The sequence below is a fragment of the Anas acuta genome, chromosome 1 (assembly GCF_963932015.1).
Source record: "Anas acuta chromosome 1, bAnaAcu1.1, whole genome shotgun sequence".
NCBI classification, from domain to species: Eukaryota; Metazoa; Chordata; class Aves; order Anseriformes; family Anatidae; genus Anas; species Anas acuta.
In genome coordinates, this window is record NC_088979.1 from 135,775,386 (window position 1) to 135,799,474 (window position 24,089).

General features: G+C 36.5%; 1 protein-coding gene across 10 annotated transcripts in view; it reads right to left on the reverse strand.

Moving 5' to 3' along the window:
• LOC137843444 (potassium voltage-gated channel subfamily KQT member 1-like) overlaps positions 1 to 24,089 on the reverse strand; it is a 519,382-nt gene that overhangs the window by 450,597 nt on the left and 44,696 nt on the right. For all 10 annotated transcript variants that reach the window (XM_068658766.1, XM_068658757.1, XM_068658748.1 and 7 more), the window contains 4 exons: positions 20,451 to 20,577; positions 14,381 to 14,459; positions 9,179 to 9,275; positions 4,515 to 4,655 (listed from right to left, as the gene is read on the reverse strand). In XM_068658766.1, coding sequence (XP_068514867.1) covers positions 4,515 to 4,655; positions 9,179 to 9,275; positions 14,381 to 14,459; positions 20,451 to 20,577 — 444 coding nt within the window. The remainder of the gene's footprint in view (positions 1 to 4,514; positions 4,656 to 9,178; positions 9,276 to 14,380; positions 14,460 to 20,450; positions 20,578 to 24,089) is intronic.

Consider the following 24,089-nt stretch of genomic DNA (forward strand, 5'->3'; position numbering starts at 1 on the left):
ACTGCAGGCTGCTCTCAGCAGGAACCCTGTCTTGTCAGGTGTTTGTCCAGACATAGTGTGGCTTGCCCATGAAATGACTCAGCCACTGCAAACTACCAGCAGTACAAACAGATGAGTTTGCCAGCCCCCAGAAATAAAGCATACCCCCTAAAACTTTGAAACACAGTATGTGTTAGCAGAGAGTGGAGGGTTTTAAAATAGTGTTTCTTTAATGGCTCTTCAGCTCCTCAGTGCACCTGAATGACCCCTTCAAGTCTAGGATTTTTCCTTCCTTTTCCTCCTCTTATAAAAGTCTTCTTGTCTTTTTGTTCTATTTTGTTTTGTTTTTTGTTTGTTTGTTTGTGTGTGTGTGTGTCTGTGTCTCTGTGTGTTTTAGTTTTCCAGCACTGAGGACATAAAAACAAACTGCAGCAATGTTGAGCTTAGTGTTACTATGGAAGATAGCATGAAAACCATAACCACAGAAAATATTGTTTTTCATCTCTATAGGAGGTATGCATTTGGCTTGCAGATTCCTGCAGGTGCCTGAACATGTCTCAGAAAGTTTCTCCCTTGCTACCTTAAGAGGGTTCCTTCTTGGTAATCTAGTTAGTGCATTGAAGTATGTGGAAAGGATTATAGATAATATAATGCTCTGGCTTTCTTAATCACAGTCAGATTTCTTTTTCCTTGTACATCCAGAATTTATTAGTTAGTTGCCCAGAGAATGTTTAATAACTAGGTTTTGACACCTGCTTCTTAACACAGATTTCCTATATCACATTCCAACTGGTATGCACATGCTCTAATGCAGCCTCCAAAAGCATACATTTACACTTCAGAAAAGCAAGAACTCTAATTTAGTAGAAGACAACACAGCTTCTCACATGCTTTAAGACAGCCAGGTGTCCTGAAGTTTGAAGAACCAGAACTGCGCACATTAAAAAAAAAAAAAAAAAAAAAGTATTAAAAATAAAGGGGTTCAGACCACCACCTCTGGTATAGAAATTTACTACTGGAAATTCTGAGCAATTGTTCCTAAGGACCTCTGCCAGTTAACAATGTTTTACTGGAGACACTATTTAACTCAAGTTCAGTAGTATAGAACAGTCACATTTGTAGCAAAAGCAATAAGTTTTACTAACATCAAGAGGCAAGAATGGAGGGACCAACATGTCCTTATTTCCTCAAGAAAAATATTCTGAAAGGATGGAAAAAATACTGTGACATGGGTTACAACTCTGGCAGGCTGACAGTTCTATTAGAAATGCTTCAGCATTTGCTCTAACATACTATAACTTCTGAAAATAGTTTCATATAAAACACCACAATCCTTTGATATGTCTGCAGTTTAATCTGCACATCTGCCAAATCTAGGTGAAACCACCTTGCATTTAACTGGAGCGGGTGAACCTTGTTAGCATTCGATTCCAACTCTCTTTCATTCCTTATTTTCCCTTTTCTTCATATTTAAACCTTTCAGGTCATTTGTATCAAGTTCAGCAAGCTTGCACTTTCTACTCAAAGCAAAATGTTACCCATAATACACTCTGCGGTTTTTGACACATTAGACTTTCAAATACTTGCTAGCAAGATTTTTTTTTTTTCTGTGGTTAAGTTTTGAAAGGCAAAAGTGAAATCAAATTTCACCCCCTAGTAACTCCACATCTGTGTTTCTACGTTACAGAAGATTTGAAAAGAAAAATAAACTGATTCACTTTGTCCTTTGTCACTGTTTCCAGCTGTGAACTGCACCTGCATCGTGACTCACTAGTGCTGAGGAGGCTTAGATGTCTGGAAAGCTTAAACAACAATTCAAACAGTGTTCATCATGTGCCTCACACAGTTACAGAGAGACAAAGCTGATTTTATCGTGCTGTTACACAAAACAAGTCAAGTTTTGGAAAACAACAACAAAACCCAATGAACACTTTGCAAGGCATAAATCTACACTTTCAAATAGAGATTCCAAGCCACCTACCTCAGCAAGGTATAGTAATGAATGTTTTATACTTTGTTGATGATCACAGTTGAACTCTCTTGTAAATTCCTTAAGCCCAAAATGTTAATAAAATATGTATAAACATATCCTTGTTTTTTTCTTCCTTAATTTTGTACTCTTTACTCGAATCTAGGCTATAGCTTCTGGTTTTTATAAAATGTTTTTTTAGTCCATATCCATATTCAATAAAATTCATAAAGTAGGTGCAGGACACTGAGGGTTAAATAAATAAATGAAAGGAGGAAAGGGTAAAAAAAAAAAAAAAAAAAGTGCATTTCCTTCACACGGAAGTTTTGTTACATAAAGGAATAATCCATGCATGAGTTCACTTTGACTTAACTAGATGTTAAAAAACATAGTTAGTTCACAAAAATGATTGCTGAAAATCCTTTTTTGTTTGTTTGTTTTTGTTTTTCACTTTACCTAGCTCCCCTCAGCTCCCCTAGCAAGGGGTTCCTCTTTCAACCTACTTGGATCTAAATTTGGTCATTTCTGGCCTTTTGTAGCTACGGCCCTAGAAAGTACATATTGCAGAGCAAACATGAATCACCATACTTTAATGATCACACATTACATTAAGACTTTTTTGTTAATAAACTATATGCAATCCATTTCTTTCACTGCTGTCGTCCTAATTCACATGGTGCTACAAAGCTCTTTGTAACTTTACTATGAAAGAAAAAATCATGAGATATTTCACATAGATTTATCTGAATGAGTGCAGACTTTCATGGGAGCCCTAATGCTGCTAAAGTTCCCACAAGCAGATCCACTTTTAATTTAGGTACTTTGCAGGCAGTTAAGCTATATCATTGGTAACAGGAAGAGTAGCTGCATTCCACTGCATTCTACTACAGTCATGAGCCTGTTTACAGGTTTGTTTTCTTAAAGTAGACATTGGGTGTCTTCCATAACATCAACTATACTCTAATAGTTTACTTTTGTTTTTAAAATATAACAAACAATCTCTGCTTCTGGGATATAGATTCCCTTCTTCCATTAGTTAGAGGTTATCGTGTCTATAACCTAGGGGCTTTATGTTTCACTGAAAATTTTGTCATATGTCTGTAGAGGAGTTTAACAAGTGATTCTTCTACGAGTTATTCCATGGTTTTGTTCTTTTCCCACTAGGTCAGATAATTAGGTCCATCTGGCCATTTAATGGATTTTTTCTTTTTTTAATAGAACATTTTTTAGTGTGTACTCTTTTGCATAGGTATAGGGGATACTCTACAAAAGAAATGACTATCTGACAACCTAATGTCAGGAATTTAAAGCTTAACAGATTTATATACTGAACCATTTATAAAGCGTAGTTCAGGGTACATGTAATATAATATATATTTCTGTATACTTCACTGAAGTAGAGGCTTACACAGCATCCAAGTTAAGGATTAGAAACATACATCTATTAGGAATGTTTTGTCTGTCTTCCCAGACTTACTCATCAGTTTATTTGTATTCAGATAAACAATTGGTTTATTGTTTAATAAGTATATTGTTATTTTTCAAGTCTGTCATCTAAGAACAAATCCAGTTTATTACGTTTCAAATCAACCTTGAAACTCTCTCTCTGAGGGATGGTGGCTCTTCATCTGTTCTAGTCTTCTCGTTTTTCTTTGTCACTAGCACTGTGATGAATCTTTTTGGGTTTGTTATAATGAGACGGCCATCTCATAAAACATATAAAGTTCTCTAGTGGTAAAATGGACCACAAGAGCAGAAATGGTTTGTGCAACAGCTAACAAGGAGGAAAAGCATGACTCATAGTAAGAAATATGATGCAAAGAGCCATATGAAGGGAGTGTTTCTTATTTTGTTTATAACTATCTATTCCCCTTTCATCTGATTCTTGGCATGCATAACAATAATTACCACATTGCTCTCATAATTCCATTTCATCCTTCATATTATTCTTTATTATTATTATTTAACCAAAGATTAGCACTGATCATGACTGCTGTCCAAAGTAGCTGATAAATTTGAGATTTGTCTGTTGCTTTTGATGGAGTTATTTATCATAACTGTTAATCATGGAATCATTCAAAACACAGTAACTTGTAACCTGCATCAAAGTCTGTGCTATTACTAAGACAAAGAGAACAAAGACATCCAAAAATTAAAAATTAGAGTCAAGCTTCCACAAACAGAATATTCTTTTAAAAGTTATGAACCTTTTGCAGAACATTAAATGGAGTTTAAAAGTGGTGTAGGATTCAAGGAGTACTTACACTCTTTGAAATGAGGATTTAAATTATATATATATATATATATATATATATGTTTTCCATTTGTATGCTTTCAAGGCTAGTTAGCTAAAGACTTGCTATCAAACACCAAAATAAGTTAATTGCATTTATTACATTATTTTCCCATTATTTTCGTGGTATCCTTTTTGAAAAGGTGCCAAGCTTCCCTACACAAGTGTGTTCCTTACACAAATGTGATTTTTGAAAAAGAGAAAATGATCGCAACTTCAACAGAAAATCTTGCACATTTAGTTTGAGTACACATTTTTCTGATAAAGACTTACCACACCCCACCAAAGGGCATCAGCATAGCTGGAGAAACCTGTCTTTCCATTCTCATCAACTGCATCCTTCTCAGCAAGATAAACAAAATAGGATGAAAAGATTAATCCCAAGAATCCAATGTACAATGTAGTTATAAGTTCCTATTAAAAGAGAAAATAAATTAGTACATAAGGTTTAAATCATATATTATCTATTAAAAAACATTATAAATATCTGTGGTTTTTTTTGTTTGTTTGTTTGTTTGTTTGTTTTTTGTTTTTTTTGTTTGTTTTCATCGTGATAGAAAAATTAATGTTTCATTTCAGGTATGAAATTTGCTTCCAGTAAAACATGTAAGCCAATGTTTTGTTTTCTATTTATGTCAGATTGAAAAAGCAAGAAGAAGCCATCATTTACACAGTCATTTGTACTGCTAAATGTAGGGCAGGACATCTGTCTTGTTTCATGTCCTTTAAATGGGGTTGAATGGGAATTGTTCCATTTAATTGTCCACTCAGAATACCAAATGTTAATACATATTAAAAATAGTAAAGCGCTGCTTTAGAAATACACTTCGTGAACACTATGGTAAAATAACTGTTATGACTCGAAGGCCGTGTTCTTCTGATTGTGACCACATCTAAGAAAGCAACTTGTACATCCTATATTTTGATTGCATAAGTCTGCCAATAAGACTGACTTGTTGCATTTATCAGTGTTATCCTAAGAAACAAGGATCCAAATGTAGTTGTCTTAGATTCATTCTAAATGTCACTGAAGGTAACACACATATATATACTAGAGCAAATTACTACACACCCATACTTAATTATTAAGATCAGTGACAGCAATCTAATACACACTGTATTTAAGAGACAGCATAGATTTTAAAATAGAATCATAGAATCATAGAATCATAGAATATCCTGAGTTGGAAGGGACGCTTAAGGATCATCAAGTCCAACTCTTGACACCGCACAGGTCTACCCAAAAGTTCAGACCATGTGACTAAGTGCACAGTCCAATCTCTTCTTAAATTCAGACAGGCTCGGTGCAGTGACCACTTCCCTGGGGAGCCTGTTCCAGTGTGCAACCACCCTCTCTGTGAAGAACCCCCTCCTGATGTCAAGCCTAAATTTCCCCTGCCTCAGCTTAACTCCGTTCCCGCGGGTCCTGTCGCTGGTGTTAATGGAGAAAAGGTCTCCTGCCTCTCGACACCCCCTTACGAGGAAGTTGTAGACTGCGATGAGGTCTCCCCTCAGCCTCCTCTTCTCCAGGCTGAACAGGCCCAGTGCCCTCAGCCGTTCCTCGTACGTCTTCCCCTCCAGGCCTTTCACCATCTTCGTAGCCCTCCTCTGGACACTCTCCAACAGTTTCATGTCCTTTTTATACTGTGGTGCCCAGAACTGCACACAGTACTCGAGGTGGGGCCGCACCAGCGCAGAGTAGAGCGGGACAATCACCTCCCTCGACCTACTAGCGATGCCGTGCTTGATGCACCCCAGGACACGGTTGGCCCTCCTGGCTGCCAGGGCACACTGCTGGCTCATATTCAACTTGCTGTCTACCACGACCCCCAGATCCCTCTCTTCTAGGCTGCTCTCCAGTGTCTCATCGCCCAGTCTGTACGTGTAGCCAGGGTTTCCCCATCCCAGGTGCAGGACCCAGCACTTGCTCTTATTGAACTTCATGCAGTTGGTGATCGCCCAGTTCTCCAACCTATCCAGATTCCTCTGCAAGGCCTTTCCACCCTCAACAGAGTCCACAACTCCTCCAAGTTTGGTGTCATCAGCAAACTTGCTCAAAATACCTTCTATTCCTACATCCAGATTGTTTATAAAAATATTGAAAAGTACCGGCCCTAAAATGGAGCCTTGAGGGACCCCACTGGTGACCGCCCGCCAGCCTGACGCAGCCCCATTTACCATAACCCTTTGGGCCCTGCCCGTTAGCCAATTGCTCACCCATCGTATGATGTTTTTATTTAGCTGTATGGTGGACATTTTGTCCAGTAGGATCCTATGTGAAACCGTGTCAAAAGCCTTGCTGAAGTCCAAAAAAATCACATCAGCTGGTTTCCCTTGGTCCATAGTGCATATTTCAAACATATGGATGGGATGGAATCTACCAATACCAAATAGTATGAACTGATATATGGTCTAATATAAGAGAATATTTTGTAGAAATCAGACCTTAGAACTTCAAGTTGATATGAATTTTTAACAGATAAGAACTTAGAAATGTAGAGCATTGCCTAATACAAGTTACTGTTTCCAGCACAGACTTTCATGTATACATGTATATATATATGCAAAGGAAACAACAGAAATAAAATGCACATGTGCACATCAGTGAATTTGAATACTGAGAGACTGAAGTCAACATATCTTTGTAAATTACACAAATTTATATGTTCAGTTACAGTGAGTCCCAAACAAAATAAAATTAACACTTAGAAAAAATACAAGAAAACCACAGCTCATCACTAACGCCCTCCTGAAAGCAGTAGAACAGCTCACAAAACAAGGTAAGGAACAAAACTCCTAGAGATACTCATAAGCTGGTGTTTGATTGGCTAACTTCATTTTTCAGTAAGCTGCATGATTTTTCCATGTCTTTCCATCACCACATATGATATTGACTCATGTTTTGTTGCTTTTGGCAAGAAATGCTCACATAAGCTCAACCTGCTGAAAATAGAAGAGCATCCTAGCCAAATTGGGCCTGAGTGAGCTAATACAGCTATATGAAAAATTCCAAAACATATGGAAAGCATTTATGGAAAATTTAGTAATCTCTTCTGGGTCCACAGAGGTCCAAGTGCTTGTTATTTTCACAAGTCACAAAGATGTGAATTTATTTTTTCATATTGTTTAAGGATTTAGAGTCCTATTTTTTTTGGTTTTGAAACCAAACTCAACAAATAAATGAGGACCTTGTACTCTGTAAAGAAAAATCATGAGGTGTTTTTGTTGGTTTTCTTTAAAAAAAAATAATCTTTCAGAGACTGGACAGGGATAAAGGTTCCATTTTTCATTCCATTTGATACCATCCTACAGTTTTGGTTACACTTGCCCAATGTCAATACAGAACTGTGTATATTATTTTTATTTTATTTTTATTTTATGTGTTAATGGGTGATCTGTTTTGACACTTTCTACAGATCTGTAGAGTTTTATACATCATCACAGACACTGGATTCACAGAACCTCAGGTGCATTTATTTATAATTCAGTTCAAGTTTTTTTGTTTCCATTTAGTTTGTTGTTTTTTGTTTTGTGTTTTTTGTTTGTTTGTTTGTTTTTGTTTTTGTTTTTCTCTTCAGACCATTGAACTAGTATTTGTGACTTTTAAGACTTAGATTATATTTAGGAGATGGTATTTCAAGATTCTTGACTAAAAATTTTAATACCCATGGAAGAAGAGCATTCTCAAACACCTCTGTCAGTAAAATTAGCAAAAGTTGAGAACATATATTTGGATTCAAGTTCTGCCCTAGTTAGATATCTAGGCAGTGTGACCACAGTAAATGAAGACTACACAGTCATAGGGCATTAAAATTCATCCTGTTGTACAGGACAAAAGTAGATTTTATACTAAAGCATTTTTAAAAGATTATTTTAAATCAAAACCTCTATGTGCATCAATGGCTTCATAAGTGCATAAAATTTCCTACTCTACTGGAAAGAAAAATAAAAGGAATTAAAGGAACGTAACATAATTCTTTTGGGTTAAGTACCTCACATTCTCTGCCCCATAACACTAAAAAAAAAAAAAAAAAAAAAAAAAAAAAGGTAATTTTCTACATACAGAATGAAGCAAATGAAAGAATGTCTGTGGAAATCTGTAATTATTTGTCAATATCTGAGGAATAAATCCACACTCATAAGGAACAAGTTATGAACCACCCTTAGAAGTCTGATGTAAAAAATTATAGCACAGTAGTAGCCCTCCCAGGTATGATATGCTGTGCAATTTAAAGGTTACTGATAAAACTTTATTAACATGTTCATATAATAAACATTATGGTCAGCTCCATAAACATCAAAAAGAACTATTCAGACACTCATTTTAAAAGTCTGAACTAAAACATTTAAGCTTTTAAACTTTAGTGAACATTCATACAGAATAACTGTTTCCAAACTTTGGCAGACAAAGAACTATTTACAGCCATGTTTACCTGTGTTTAACTGTCTATCTGCTTAAATCATTGCTTTCCTGTCATATTATCACAACATAGTATAATTATTTATAGAATGAATTAGAAAAGTCCTTATTCAGACAGAAGAGAATGATTTAAATAACTTTGTTCAATCAAAACACTTCCACATATATATTTTTTTTTTCACAGAACAACCAATCTAAGATGTGAAGACCATGGACAGTATTTGCAATATGAAAGACAGCCTTCGTAACTGAATATAATAAATTATATTGAAGGACAAGATAAAAGAGTATAGCAATTAATTTCAAAAAAAAAAAAAATGCTGATGCCGATGCACTGCTAACCACTGACCTGAAGTAAAGAATAGTGTTCCCATTTTAAAAGTAGAAACACATGTTGGTATTTTAAAGTATTTTTCCTCTTGAGAGAAGTGTTCATTTAAACCAGACTATGTTCTTAAGTCCATGAAAAGATATACTGGAGTAAACAAAAGTCAGGGGATCTTTAAAGATCTAGTACCTGACGATGTATGAAAACAACTGATCCTAGTAGTCTCCAAGTGCCTCCCTGCCGATCTACATGAAGCATGCGAAGTATCTGGAGAAACCGGATTCCCCTGTAAGAAAAATAGGACATTAAATTGAAACAGTGATTGAGATCAACACTTTTGTGCCTATACAGAATTGACTATGTTCACTAACATACAGAAAAATTAAGACAAAAGTATTGACACCAGTAAGATAGCATCTTAGACTAGAGGAAGCCTCAGTAGACAACATGTTGAGATCTCACAGAATCACAGAATCACAGAATCACAGAATTTCTAGGTTGGAAGAGACCTCAAGATCATAGAGTCCAACCTCTGACCTAACACTAACAGTCCCCACTAAACCATATCACTAAGCTCTACATCTAAACGTCTTTTAAAGACTTCCAGGGATGGTGACTCCACCACTTCCCTGGGCAGCCCGTTCCAATGTCTAACAACCCTTTCGGTAAAGAAGTTCTTCCTAAGATCCAACCTAAAACTCCCCTGGCCCAACTTAAGCCCATTCCCCCTCGTCCTGTCGCTTGAGCACCTCCATGTCCTTCCTGTAGTGAGGGGCCCAAAACTGAACACAGTACTCGAGGTGCAGCCTCACCAGAGCCGAGTACAGGGGGACGATCACCTCCCTAGCCCTGCTGGTCACACTGTTTCTTATACAAGCCAGGGTGCTGTTGGCCTTCTTGGCCACCTGAGCACACTGCTGGCTCATATTCAGCTGACTATCAACCATCACTCCCAGGTCCTTCTCTGCCTGGCAGCTCTCCAACCACTCATCTCCCAGCCTGTAGCTCTGCTTGGGGTTATTGCATCCCAGGTGCAGGACCCGGCACTTGGCCTTGTTAAACTTCATGCAGTTGACCTCAGCCCATCGGTCCAGCCTATCCAGAGCCTTCCTACCCTCGAGCAGATCGACACATGCACCTAGCTTAGTGTCATCTGCAAACTTACTGAGGGTGCACTCAATGCCCTCATCCAGATCATCAATGAAGATATTAAAGAGGACCGGCCCCAGTACCAAGGCCTGGGGAACGCCACTAGTGACTGGCCTCCAACTGGACTTGACTCCATTTACCACGACTCTTTGGGCCCGGCTAACCAGCCAGTTTCTAACCCAACGAAGCGTGCGCCAGTCCAAGCCAAGAGCAGCCAGTTTCTTGAGGAGAATGCTGTGAGAGACGGTGTCAAAAGCTTTGCTGAAGTCAAGGTAGACCACATCCACAGCCTTTCCCTCATCCACCAAGCGCGTCACTTTGTCATAGAAGGAGATCAGGTTTGTCAAGCAGGACCTGTCTTTCATAAACCCATGCTGACTGGGCCTGATCACCTGCTTGCCCTGTGATGACACACAAGAGAATCTGCTCCATGAGCTTCCCTGGCACTGAGGTCAAACTGACAGGCCTGTAGTTTCCTGGGTCTGCCCTCCGGCCCTTCTTGTAGATGGCGTCACGTTTGCTAGCCGCCAGTCAACTGGGACCTCCCCTGATAGCCAGGACTGTTGATAAATGATGGTAAGCGGCTTGGCCAGCTCCTCTGCCAGTTCTCTCAGTACCCTCAGGTGGATCCCATCCGGCCCCATTGACTTGTGCACATCCAAGTGCTCCTCCTGTTTGTTACCCATGCTGTGTGCATTGGTGTAGATGCACTTCAGCTGGGCCATTGCCTTATCCCCTGGCCTTGCTATTGTTCCCCCTGGCACAGCTCCAACAATCCTTGCTTCAGCCCCATCCCCCTTCTTACCTAGTTTAAAGCCATCTCAATGAGCCCCACCAGCTCCTGGCCCAGGATCTGTTTTTCCCCTAAAAGATAGGGACCCATCTGCGGCCATCAGGCCGGGTGCCGAGTAAAGTGCCCCATGGTCAAAAAAAACAAGATTTCTGCATTGGCACCAGCCCCTGAGCCACGTGTTTATCAGGTGGGCTTTCCGTGTCCTCTCTGTACCCCTCCCTGACACTGTAGGGATGGACGAAAACACCACCTGTACTCCCTCTCCATCCACTAACCGTCCCAGCCCCCTAAAGTCTTGTTTGATAGCCTTCAGGCTTTTCTCTTCAATGTTGTCACTACCTGCCTGGACTATCAAAAGAGGATAATAGTCAGAGGGGTGTACAAGGTTGGGAAGCTTCCTGGCAACGTCCCTGACCCTGGCCCCAGGGAGGCAGCAGACTTCCCCATGGGTAGGGTCAGGCCGACAAATAGGGCCTTCTGTTCCCCTAAGAAGAGAGTCTCCCACAACAATAACCCTTCTGTCTTTCTTGGTGGAGGCAGTCCTGAGGTGTGGAGTTGACCTCCTTGCCCTAGGCATCCTCCTGGGAACACTTGCTACCTCTTCCTCACCCACCGGTCTCTCAAGCTCCAGGGCCTCAAACCTGTTGCTTAAGGGCATCTGGGAAGGTGGGGCCGGAAGGGGAGGGCATCGCTTGCGATGTCACAATCTCATTACATTCTGTGCAAATACATGTATATTCAGAAATATAGACTTGTACAACAATTAAAAAAAAAAAAAAAAAAAAGGCAAGAAATTTCTGAAATATATACTTTCAAACTTGAAGGAAACTTAACATTGTTTACCTAAATATGATTCTCAAATCTTTCTTTCCAAGCAAAACTAGTGCTTCAAACTTTACTAATATAAATATGAGAAAACATTTTCCTCTAGTTGCCAAAAGCAGAATGTGAATTAAACATGTTCTACTACTGAAGTCCTTCATGTTAAGTAATAGAAACCATCTTACTGGAAATAGATAGGTGATTTTAGGAAAATAACTGAAGCATAAACTTTGAACATTTTCAGCTAAAGAAAAATAATTATCAGCATGGGTCTTCAACAAATCTATTCAATTAAAGTATTTCCTTCTACTGACCCTTTTTGCAATGAACTTCATTTTCCTGCCCTTGTTTTACTATCTTATCATTGAAACAAAATAGTAAATAGTAGAAAAAGATGTTGAATTCACCTATCTGAAAATTTTTCAATATAGTATTTTACCTCTGCTATCCCCAATTATTATTAGTAGTATTTTTTAGTTCAGTCATCTTATTTCATTCCCACTTTAGCTGCATTCTTCCAGGCTACGTCAACTGTCAAGACCCTCAGCATGATGATGTCCTTCAGTCACTGGTGTTACTCAGACAGAGAAGGCATACTGTCTTCTGAATGATCCAACATTTCCTTTATTCACAAAGCAAATTTTCTGAGCTTTCACAGTTGCCAATCAGATGATCCAATTCTTGTCATTTATGGGGGAAGAAGACAATAATACTATCAAATGACATATAAATGATTGATTACACTTTGTTTTGTTATTTCTTTGATATGCCATTAGAATTATAGTTTTAATTATCTCAAAAACTTGAAAATAACCACTTAAAACCTGATAATCAAACATGAGTCAACAAAGAATTACAAGACTACCAAAGGTGTGTACCAGTGGACTTACGTCATTGATTGCTGATGTTGGAACAGGTGAAAGTCACACAGCTCTCCCGTATAATTGTTAGACACTCTTTTGATGCTTGACCCAATGGCAGTTCTCAATTTTCCTGTCTCTATTGTATCTAAGATGTTAAGATCTAGTATGTTACTACAGGCCAAGTTCTTACATGCCTGTTACAGGCACAGAAAGTTTCACAAGGATAGATTTAAAAGAGTAAAATAGTGAAGGCAAAACTCGAGTTACACAGCCTCTGAATATGCACACCGCATTTCCTTTCCTCTGAAAAGAAAAAAGAAATTGAGGAGTGGCTGAGGGAACTGGGGTTGTTTAGTCTGGAGAAGAGAAGGCTCAGGGGAGACCTTATTGCTCTCTACAGCTACCTGAAAGGAGGTTGTGGGGAGCTGGGGGTCGGCCTCTTCTCACAGGTAACTAGCGATAGGACAAGAGAGAATGGCTTCAAGTTGCTCTAGGGAAGGTTCAGGTTAGAAATGAGGAGACATTTCTTCTCAGAAAGAGTAGTCAGGCATTGGAATGGGTTGTCCAGGGAGGTGGTGGAGTCACCTTAACTGGGAGTGTTTAAGGAAAGGTTGGACGTGGTGCTTGGGGACATTGTCTAGTGGGTGACATTGGTGGTTGGGGGATGGCTGGGCTAGAAGATATTTGGAGGTCTCTTTTAACCTTAATAACTCTATGAGTCTATGTTTCCTTCTCAATTCCAAAACAGCTACTTGCATCACAGAATGAATTGTCAGAAAACCTTTCAGACTGAGACTTGCCTGTCCCAGATGATTTTTCAATGCAGCAATAACATCACTGCAGAGATACGTCTGGTAGAAAGCATCCTGAGTTGTAGGACAGTGACTGTATAATTTAACATCAGGAAAGGACATACATACTGAACCCAAAGCCAACTGGGTTCGTAAATAAACACACAGCAGGCATTTTCATTAAAGCCCTTCCTACACAGTTTGTTAAATACAACAAAATCCTTAAAATTTTCACTTTTACCCTCCTCTTCTCCTGTGTGGATTTTATTGTCATGTAAAGATTAATGTTCTATGGTAACAGAATACTTAAAAAAAAACACCTTATACATATAGTTCCCTTCACTGTTTACACAGCTAGATTAGTGTACATAAATCCCAGTGATCAGACTGCAGGGGAAATCAGAGGTTTGTAACAGAAAATGCAGTACATCTTGCAAGTTAAGTTAGAAAGAGTGGGAAGTACACCTACTCCACTTATCATTCCCTTTCTTCTATTTACTCAGTTTACTTCCCTGAACAAGTCTGCAGTACTTGATGCAAGCTGAACAAACACACTAGACATCAAATGTTTCTGGTTCATGTATGGTATGAGTTACTTGTGCCAAACAAATCCACCAAAGCATAATTACAGTTTAAACAAAGTAATTACTCATACTTAAAAAGTACTGAGTTAAGTGCTGTCTGGATTACTTCTTAAATAAACTGATGTTCCGTAATGCTCTTTTGTCTTACATAGAGAGATGTTTGATGTTTTACATAGAATGTAATGTTTCTTTAGTTGTTTCCTCTTGGCTTTGGCATTCACACCATTCTTCATATGCCTTGTTTCTGCACTCCTGTTACCCAAGCAGTGATCAAACAATAACGCATCTTCCACTGCTCAGTGTTTCATTATAACAACTTAACAACTTTTCCTATATTAGATTTATGTCTGTGTTGCTGTGAAGAGCTGCAAGTCACTAGAAGAACATACCTTATTGCAGAGGTGGCAAACACCTGCCCATTAGATCCTATGCTCAGAACAATAATTGAGGCTATTACCACAATTAGATCTGTTAAAAAAAAAAAAAAAAAAAAAAAAAAAAAAAAAAAAAAAGAAGAGGAAAGAATTTATTAAATGTTAGCTCTCAGCACTGAAACACACAATGGATAAATGAATATAGGCTGAGGAAAGAACTTCAAAAAAGAAATGAAGTTAGCTGAAATTTGGTGGGCAGTAAGTTAATGTAATAATTACAAACACCCCCACCCCCACCCCAAAAAAAAAAAAAGAAAAAAAAAAAAAAAGGGAGAGAGAGAGAAGAAAAAGAGCACGAGAGCAAAAGAAAGAACAACTACAAGTTCTTCCATAATTAATTTAATAACAGAAGTTTTAGTGATCCTGACAGAACAAATCAGGCAGCTTTCCATGAAAACAATAAAGGAAAAGGCATATTTACATCATAGAAATGAATCCATGTTTTGGCTCAAGGCTCTTGACTTAAGAGGGAAAACAAGGATTTGTTTCCACCATTTATGAAAAGCGTACAGACAGATGTCACAAGCAGATACACAAACTTGTAGTTTAAAAATCGTATTAAAGCTGTAAAGCCAAGATTTCAAAGTTTACAGAACTGTCAGAACAAAGGTTGCACAAGAAGTCAGAGCTGTTGTTGGTTTACTTTGTGGTACAGTCTTTAACTTTATGAAAAAAATGATAATTGTTCCCACAGTTCTCATTTTTTTCCGCAACTCCACAGTTTACACACTTCCAGCATCATACAATGTAAATGATGGATTGTGTTCACAGCATCAACAACCTTTAAATATTTTCTGTTTTCCTAATTCGGTGAACAGGTTTATTGAATCCTACTCTAACATTATTCTGAAAGGACATTTTTCTAATTTTCTTATGATCATTTCTGTGGTACCCCTCTTTAGAGAATCTAAGTGCTTCCCTTCTAATTCTGACAAGAAAATAAATAATTGTATTATAAACGGGGAGCAAATGTACACAGAATAAGGAAAAGTTTGGGCAAACGTTCCTTGCCAAGTTGAAAAAAGCAGTATCTTATTCTTTAGAACACTTACCATTATACAGCACTTCAAAAATAACAGTGCCTGCTGACTTCACTTGCAACTGTGAGAGCTCAGAACCTCTGTAACCTGACTTCAAAGTTTTCGTTTGGACATTCAGAAAATGAGGTACACTTGTGAAAACTGATTTAAATGACTGCCACAGAGGTTCCCTGCGATGCCTAGGCAAGATGTAGGATAGAATCCAACATCAGAGGCAACAACAGTTGCCTTTGATGAGGATAACCTTTTTTCCCTCTTCCTTAAATATTCTCTTGCCTAGTTCACAATCATATAGCTGCTGCAACACATATTGCAGCAGTTCTACAACCAATGGTATCCTTCATTCTGACTCTGATTATTTCCAGAATCAGTCTGATTTACTGCAAATCTGGATTCCTACCTAAGAAATTAGGTAATTAAAGACTGTACAACAATAATTGTACATTTATGAATAAGTACAGGGAGGGGTAAATTAAAGTTACAGAAAGAGCTTCCATTCTGAGATTATCTAAATTTTGATTACCTGACCTTCCATTTTCTATATTATTCTTTTATCATGTATGTGTGTGAAATTGTAAATTTAAACATCTATTAAATACATAAATAGCATATATTAAATACAATTTTAAAATGTATTTGTAAACACACAGGTTTTAGGGAGGGCCTTTTTTTTTTCCCCTCCCATATTACATTGCATGTTAATGCAGAACTTTTCTCTAGAGTAATGTTGTACCTGATGTCTTTACTAAAATATCAGACATATAGACACTTATCTGATGACCAGCAATAAAGGAAGAAAAGACTGACACTTTCAAAATATGTTTCAATCAAATAGTGACACCAATACAGATTTTTCATTTTTTCTTTCCGTTTTTAAAAAGTGTCTTATACATGGTACAGAAGTTTCAATTATTTCCTCCAAACCTGTTTTACTATCTCTACTTCTCTGTTCCTCATACTAATACCACTTCACTGGTTCAAACAGCCCTGTTTTACACTCCAGGTCTACAGCATATCCTTCTGCCCTTACAATGCCACCTTTCAATTTCATGTATTTTCAGACCCAACATCCTTTCCCCAAACATTCTGCTGGCTTGCAAGTCTTTTATACTACCTTCTTCCAGATCTTGACATCAGTATCCAACCTCCTGTCCTTTCCTCCTGTGTGTTCCAGTCCATTCCTCCTACCTGGCCACTTCACCTTAGTATTCGAGACCAGTATTCTTATTTTCCATGTGCCTTCGAAAGTTTCGGAAGACCACTCTAAAACTAAAACCAATTTATTTTCTACTCCCAGCCCCATCACTGCAGCTCAGAGAAACCTGAAATTTGAATTGTGCAGGTGAATCTTTGAAGAATATAAGATCATTGCCTAGCAGGGCATTTTAAGCATTAACAAGCCACATTTTTTTCAGAGGCTTATTAGTTAGCTTAGAGTTGAATTCCAGGAATAATCAAAAATCATTGTCAGTTATCTGCTTCAAAGTTTGGAAATAGTAGAACTTCTGTATGAGAAGTCACCAGAATTACCTTTTTTTAGAAACTTCAATATTTTACATTAAATGCCTCCACAAGACTCAAATTGAAGCACACAGAAAATGTCTGGATAAAAGACCAGCATTTATTTAAATAACTTCAACTATAACAAGCATTAGTATCTGGATTAACATTACATTAATATTTATACTAGTTTCCAAATTAAGAAATGTCAGGAAACCTTTGTAATTTCTAAAAATTGAATTCCAGTAATTTAGAAACAACAGTACATAGATAACCTTCTCAAACATTCTATCTACTTACATGTTTGCAAGCATGGCTGCATGAGGTACATGCATGGTACATGAGGTGGAGAGAGACAAAAATGACACAGCAGCTTCTGCATAGCCTGTGTACTACATACATGTATGTAGATAACAGACCTACATAAATCACATAAATCCCTGCAATTTATCATATGTAGTACACAACTTTGAAGTCCTAGTTCACAGCTAAGCCCACTGTACCTATGATTTACTCTCATGCTCTAAATCCTTTAGCTAATCCAACCAGCTGCCATTTTTTTTTTATCTAAAATTCAGCTTGTCAGTGAAATGTTGCTTATTTATACACACAATTCAGGGCAGCACATAGCAATACCTATAACACAGCTTACCTGAGTGACGCTTTTTTCAAGCAAATTGCTGACTTGTTCTCACAAGTTTACTTACTAGTATAAAATTCTTAGCTTTTTGACTAAAAGCAAATAATCCTTTTAAAAGTAAAAACAGTAAAACTATTTTATCCTAGGAATTTTTATTTGTATTTTCATTTTTAGTTGCCATCGTATTTTACAGAATGCAAAGAACCCTCAGCCTGGAGATGTGTTATTAGTAGTCTGGAGAGAATATGATGTTCATAAGAACTTAAATTAAACAGATTATATGCAGATACTTGAATTTGATGTACATGATATTCTTTTTCACTGAATTTTAATTTTCTGTAGGCATCACACAAGTTAGGTGAATACATTGTAGCTAGAACATACCAAGTGCTAAGCACTTTTTCAGAGCTCTATCGTAACCAATTAAAGGTGCTCATAAATACAGTCCTTTGTTTAAGGACAATAGGAGATGGACTCACATGTGTACTCAGGTCTTTAGTCCTGTAATTTACGTACCTAAATATCTCTTTTCAAAATGCATGATGTCACAACAAGTACAAACAGAAGTTAATTCATAAGTTGTTTTTTTTTGTGTGACATTTTCCACAACAACAACAAAAGGATAAAATAGATGAAAGGATGTTCTCTTGTTTTTGCATGTGCTTGGTACCTGTGTTTCATAAAAGCCTGATTAGGCTAGGAGATTCAGAAACACTTAGCTGCTAACTTAACCCTAAGTAATAGAAAGTAATTTAACTGTTAAATCAATATTTAGGAAAGATATCAGTATTACTGCTTCTACAATAATACATGAGCACTGGAACTCTTTAAACATGCTAATTCTGTGAACTAGGGAATGAAGAAGCATGGAGAGACAAAGTGATTTTTCCAGGGATGCTGGGAATTAATTTGATTTATGTCTCCTAACATTAGAGAATTGTCCTAATTACAGAATTGTCTTTTCTCAGTTACATATACTTTGTCTTCAAAAAGGAGAAAAATTAGGTTAGCTTTAGAAAACCTACCTAAGAAATACAAAATTTTTATTTACATGGTAGAGAAGTTACATCAGTTTCCCCTTTAGATGAAATTTAAAAAAAAGACACAAGAAATAATGTGACTTGCTATCTTCACTTTTTATTTCCCGTTATAGAAGTGGCATGCTAGTGGATACTATTTTATCCAGCATGGACTTCAGTAATATTAAAAAAAAAAAAAAAAAAAAAAAAAAAAAAGTAATTGCTAGCCTTGACTACAGGATCTCTTTCTGGTTATATGCACCATAAAAATTTTTATTCATTCATTGGAGGGGGGGGGAGGAGCCATTACCCAAAATGAACTTTCCAAGAATAAATTCCAGTTTTTGTGTATAGAAAAATACAATAAATTTCTCTGATATCAAAGCAATGTTTATGTTTGATGATGTTAAAATAAACGCTTTCATACTGATTTAAATATAAAATGAATACCTTCACTTTTACATTTTGCTCTGATATTTTCAGTTATTTTTCTTGTGTTCATGTTTTATTCTTATTGTTCTGAAAATGATAGGATGAGTCAGTATGATTCTATCACTCAAGACAAATGTATTTCCCAAATTTATCCACTTGGATTAATATACATGTAGACACAGTTCCATCTGTATTTGAGATATAAAAGCAAATCTTAGCTTTAAATGTATTTTATTCTTAGGGGAATTTTAAATGTAAAAGTATTACTGATTACTTTGGATGCAAAACCAGCTGTAGTCATTCCCAGCTTTTATTAACAAAGACACTGTATCTTCTCCAAGGGCTACACAAATCTTAATGTTTACTACAGTAAATGCACAATACTATTATATAGAAATAGTGTCAAGTTGAAATCACAGTGAAATGGGACTGACACATTTTTTGCTGCACCTGTGTACTCTAATATACTTACTAAGAACAATTCATGTTAGATCACAAAACTAGAACAGCTCTAGAAGCAGCAGAATTTATTTATATGTAATGGAACACTTATTTCTCAATAACCAAAAATTGAGTACAATATCTCATCACATTATTTCACTATCACCGTCCAGATGTACAATAGAACATGTTTTCTAAGCTTTTGCATCGAGTTTCATAAAGTTGCAGATGGTTAAGGAACCATCAGCCCATTTTCTCCCCTTTTCACTCCTCCCACTTTGGTCTACTTAAAATCTAATGATGTTGATGTTGAATTATATAATTCACAGCTCTGCTGGAGTTAATATAAAATCACAGATACAAAACAAAAAAGCTTATTTTATGATCTACTGCAATTTTGCCCACACACCAACTTTTATTACTTTGTCATTGTTCCGCACATTCTGTTAGCTACCTCTTCCCCTAAACTCTCTCCTACTTCAGAGATGCTAACCACCTCAAACTGCTTGACTTTAGTATTAGCCAGGGCAATTTTTCCCAAGTTACACTTTGCACATTTTCATTTTTTCTCCAATTTGTACTTACCTTTCTGTCTGCTTTCTACATCAGACCTCAGGACAAAAATTTTTTCTGTTTTTTTTTTTTTTTTTTTTTTTTTTTTTTCCCAATTACACCTGTAGGTTTAATAAGGATTTCTTTGCTTTATGAATTTTGCCTTTCTTAAGCTGAGGGCCTGCCTGTGTCTCGCAGACATATGTTAAGTGTTCAGTTTTATCAATCCAAGTAAGAAAAAATTGCATAGGCTCACAAATCAGATATGTTCTTGAAACAGCTCAGATTTGCAATATGATCTCTACAGTAGTTGACATCTCTACTTAAAACTGGATGATAATAAAAAATAAAAGATGAGATAAAAGTTAAAATTAAAAAAAAAGAAAAAGTTTAAATCTTACCAATAATCGATATTGGCTTTCTGGCAAAACGTATTCTTCCCTGGAAGCCAACATATTTACTCCTGCAGCCTGCAGACCACAATCGGACCACATATTCAGCACCAAAAAACACAACCAGAACTATTTCCTATATAAGAATTAAAAGAACAAAATATCAGTGTTTTTTTTTTGTGTGTGTGTGTTTTGTTGTTTGTTCTTTTTTAGTTTGCACATATAATTTATTCCTACAACTAATAAAAATAAGCTTGTGGAGATGAAAGCAACACTGCATTAAAAAAGGAATGTGCTTTATCTAGTCATATTTTATATGCTGGCCAGTATGTTAAAGGGAGATGTAAACTGTTCCTGAATGTGATTTCATATGAATAAAAGAATAGTTTAAGTTTCATTCCATCATTATATTACAGGGAAAAACACAATACTCTTATTTCTTTATTGATCTTAATAAAATAAAATAAAATAAAATAAAATAAAATAAAATAAAATAAAATAAAATAAAATAAAATAAAATAAAATAAAATAAAATAAAATAAAATAAAATAAAATAAAATAAAATAAAGGAATTGAGACTCCAAGGATATCATTCCTAAAACTAGCAAGTTTATGAAACATTGCCACACCCTGAAACAGAATGCATAAATATATAAATATAAAAACAGAAAGTGTAATGACAACTTTTGAATGTTATAAGTTGTCTATTTTTGAAAACAAATTAATGATCTATATGTTAATATTTCTTCTCTCTTCAGCAGGTAATATTGCTTCCATTTATTACAAAGCAGTTATGCATAACCAAAAGCCAGTATACTTCAAAGTACTTCTAAAGAAAACAGTAGAGGATCAAAACATGGATGGATTTGTTGAGATCTTTGTTCTTTCCTTCCTTGTTTTCCTCCACCGCTGCAATATGTTACCACAACCAAAACACAGCTTCTAGGATTTGTTCCAACCCAAACTATATCCAGTAACTCAGAGTCACGAAACACCTACTATATAAATTAAAGCATTGGAAAATATTTTTGTTTTAACTTAAATATGTTTGTGATCTGCACCTGGGGAAATCTAAAGCACCTCTAGAGTGAACACACTTAAATCACAAATGCCACTGAATAACAATACTGACGTATCTTTAGAACTGATGCTCTGAATGGCTGAAAAGACACCAAAATATTTCAAAGCTAGTAAACAGGTAAGAAAAAACTCTACACTATTATACAAACCCTAACTCCAGTTCTGTTTTTTGACAAAGTTAGGTTAGCATTTCTGTATTCTCTTCTACCTCCTTGTTTTGCCTGGAATGAGAAGCAAGAAAATATGCACAATCTTTCCTCTGTTCACATGGTACTTTCAGCTTGACTAAAACCAAGGATTAGTAAAAAGCTAAGAAAGTTTACAGCACAGTTTCAAAGCAGAAGCACAAAAAATAAATAAATAAACACAGAGAATTGGCTCCCAGTTTACTGAAACTTAAGATTTTCCAGAAGTTTTTTTTTAGTAATATATTATCTAGAGTTTCTACAAGTGATACTTCTAAGACTGTGTTGTGTCCAAAATCTAAATGCAAAAACTTATTTTATCATAACAGTCAAAGCACATTTTAAGAATAATATTCAAAGGAAAATAATTCTTGCATTTCATGGATCTTGCAAACAGCTTTCTCAGTGATTAAATCGTTTACATTTTCAGCAGGTTCCTGATATCATCACTCAGCATTTGGTTTCAAGTCCCTGATAAAGGATATCTTATTTGCAGCAAAGGAAGCAGAATATTGTCTATATGAATTTACCAATACTGATATTCCCTTTGACAAGGGAAGATTTCTGTAGCATTCAAGTGAAAACAAAGGTGCCATCCAACTGCATCAAAAAGCATGCTTCTGCCACTCAATGGCAGTTTATTATATGTCCCTCCTAACAGCTAGTACTAACAGCAGTGGAAGAATTATTTCTACAGAAACAGCACATTGGAATTTTTGTGTCAGTCAGGTTAAAAAAAAAAAAAAAGTGGAAAAGAAATAAGCAGATATTTCCTGAAGTAGCAAAAACTTCCTGGAATTAGGATGTTCCTTGATGATCCTCTAAGGGCACTTTTAAAAGCTGGAACTTACACTGTGTCTGGCCTGAATGCATTTTATTCTCAACACAAACTCCAGAATCTGTGATTTGATTTCAGCTACCAACAAGAAATCATTTCAGTTACACCTGGGAAGCCCTGCTAAAGTCAATAAAGTTGCACCGTACTGTCAATGCAAAGGAAAAATAAATTGTTGTCAGGAAGAAGAATGGAAAAGGAACTTACAGCTTCCATAAATTTGAAAATAATTACTTATGTGAGTTCATTTTGTCCTGGACAGATGTCCACATTAACAAAACCACAGCAATTAACACATCCATTGGCAGCCACAGACAAGCCAAAGACCAAAAGAGCATAGAAACTGGATAAACATCACAGCTCTATAGTGGTCCCTCCAAAATGAAGGAGGAAGATTATGAAACTTATTGCTGTTGTGTATACTTCTACTAAAAGTTGGAAGCCATCCATTTCCAAGACTGTCATGACTGATCAAGGCTCACCTCAAAAAACATCACCTTTATAAAACCCTAACCTGCCACTTTTTCCTCCTATCCCCATAAACACTTTTCAACACCTCAAATTTACTGCATTTTGTTTTCCTTCTGCTAGAGAAAACAAACAATTCTCTAGAAAGTTAGAAAAACTACATGTTCCTACTGAAGTTACACCAAGAGCTACTGAAAAGTTGTTGTGGACATAACATGAACTAGAAAAAATAATCTGGAAATTAAATGTGCCAACTATGCTCCTGACTGACAACTGCATGTCAGTTTGAGATCTTTCTCCAGCTTTTTGAAATTTTCCAGTCTTCTTTCTTTGAAGTGGTATTATACACACAAGAACCCTGCAAAACTTTATTTAGGATTCCAGGACTATTTTTGTTCTTCCCTTGCAAATAGTTAAGGAAGAAATACAGGACAGAGGATTCTCAGAAGATATCATCAATCTTGAAAGCCATTTGTCATCAACAGAAAGCTAGGGATGAATTCTCTAATTAAATCAAAACCAAAAAGAATAGTAGGAACAAACAGTTACCTCCAAAAATAAGAGCCACATCAGTCTTGATTAAAATATACCTAAGAAATACCCTTGGCTACTTTATTCTGCTTTAAGTGTCAGCCTTCCGTTTTTTTCAGCAACCCTTCACTAAACTCCTGTGAGGAAAGCAAAGGAAAGCAAAATTGCATGTACTTTGAACCACACCTGTCATAAACTGTCAGGATATTCACCATGACCCACTGAAAGATCACGAGCCACGTATAGAAAAAAACACCATCCTTTGTATGGGGCAGTGAACTTGCTCCAGTCACCACAATTTACTGAGGCACAATTTACTGAGAAATGTGACAGTGGAGAAGGTCTTTAGACAGCACTGTTGCTTGGGTTATATTCTGGGAAGAAGAGCACAGAGTAAGGAAAAAACAGCATGAAATACATTCTTCTCACCTACTCATTAGTTGCTTCCTGCTTCCTCAAGTGGCAACGGTAATATTAGGGAAAACATTTGACATGTGGTAATTGCGTATACACTGTTAAGAACTGAAATATAATATAATCACAGATTTT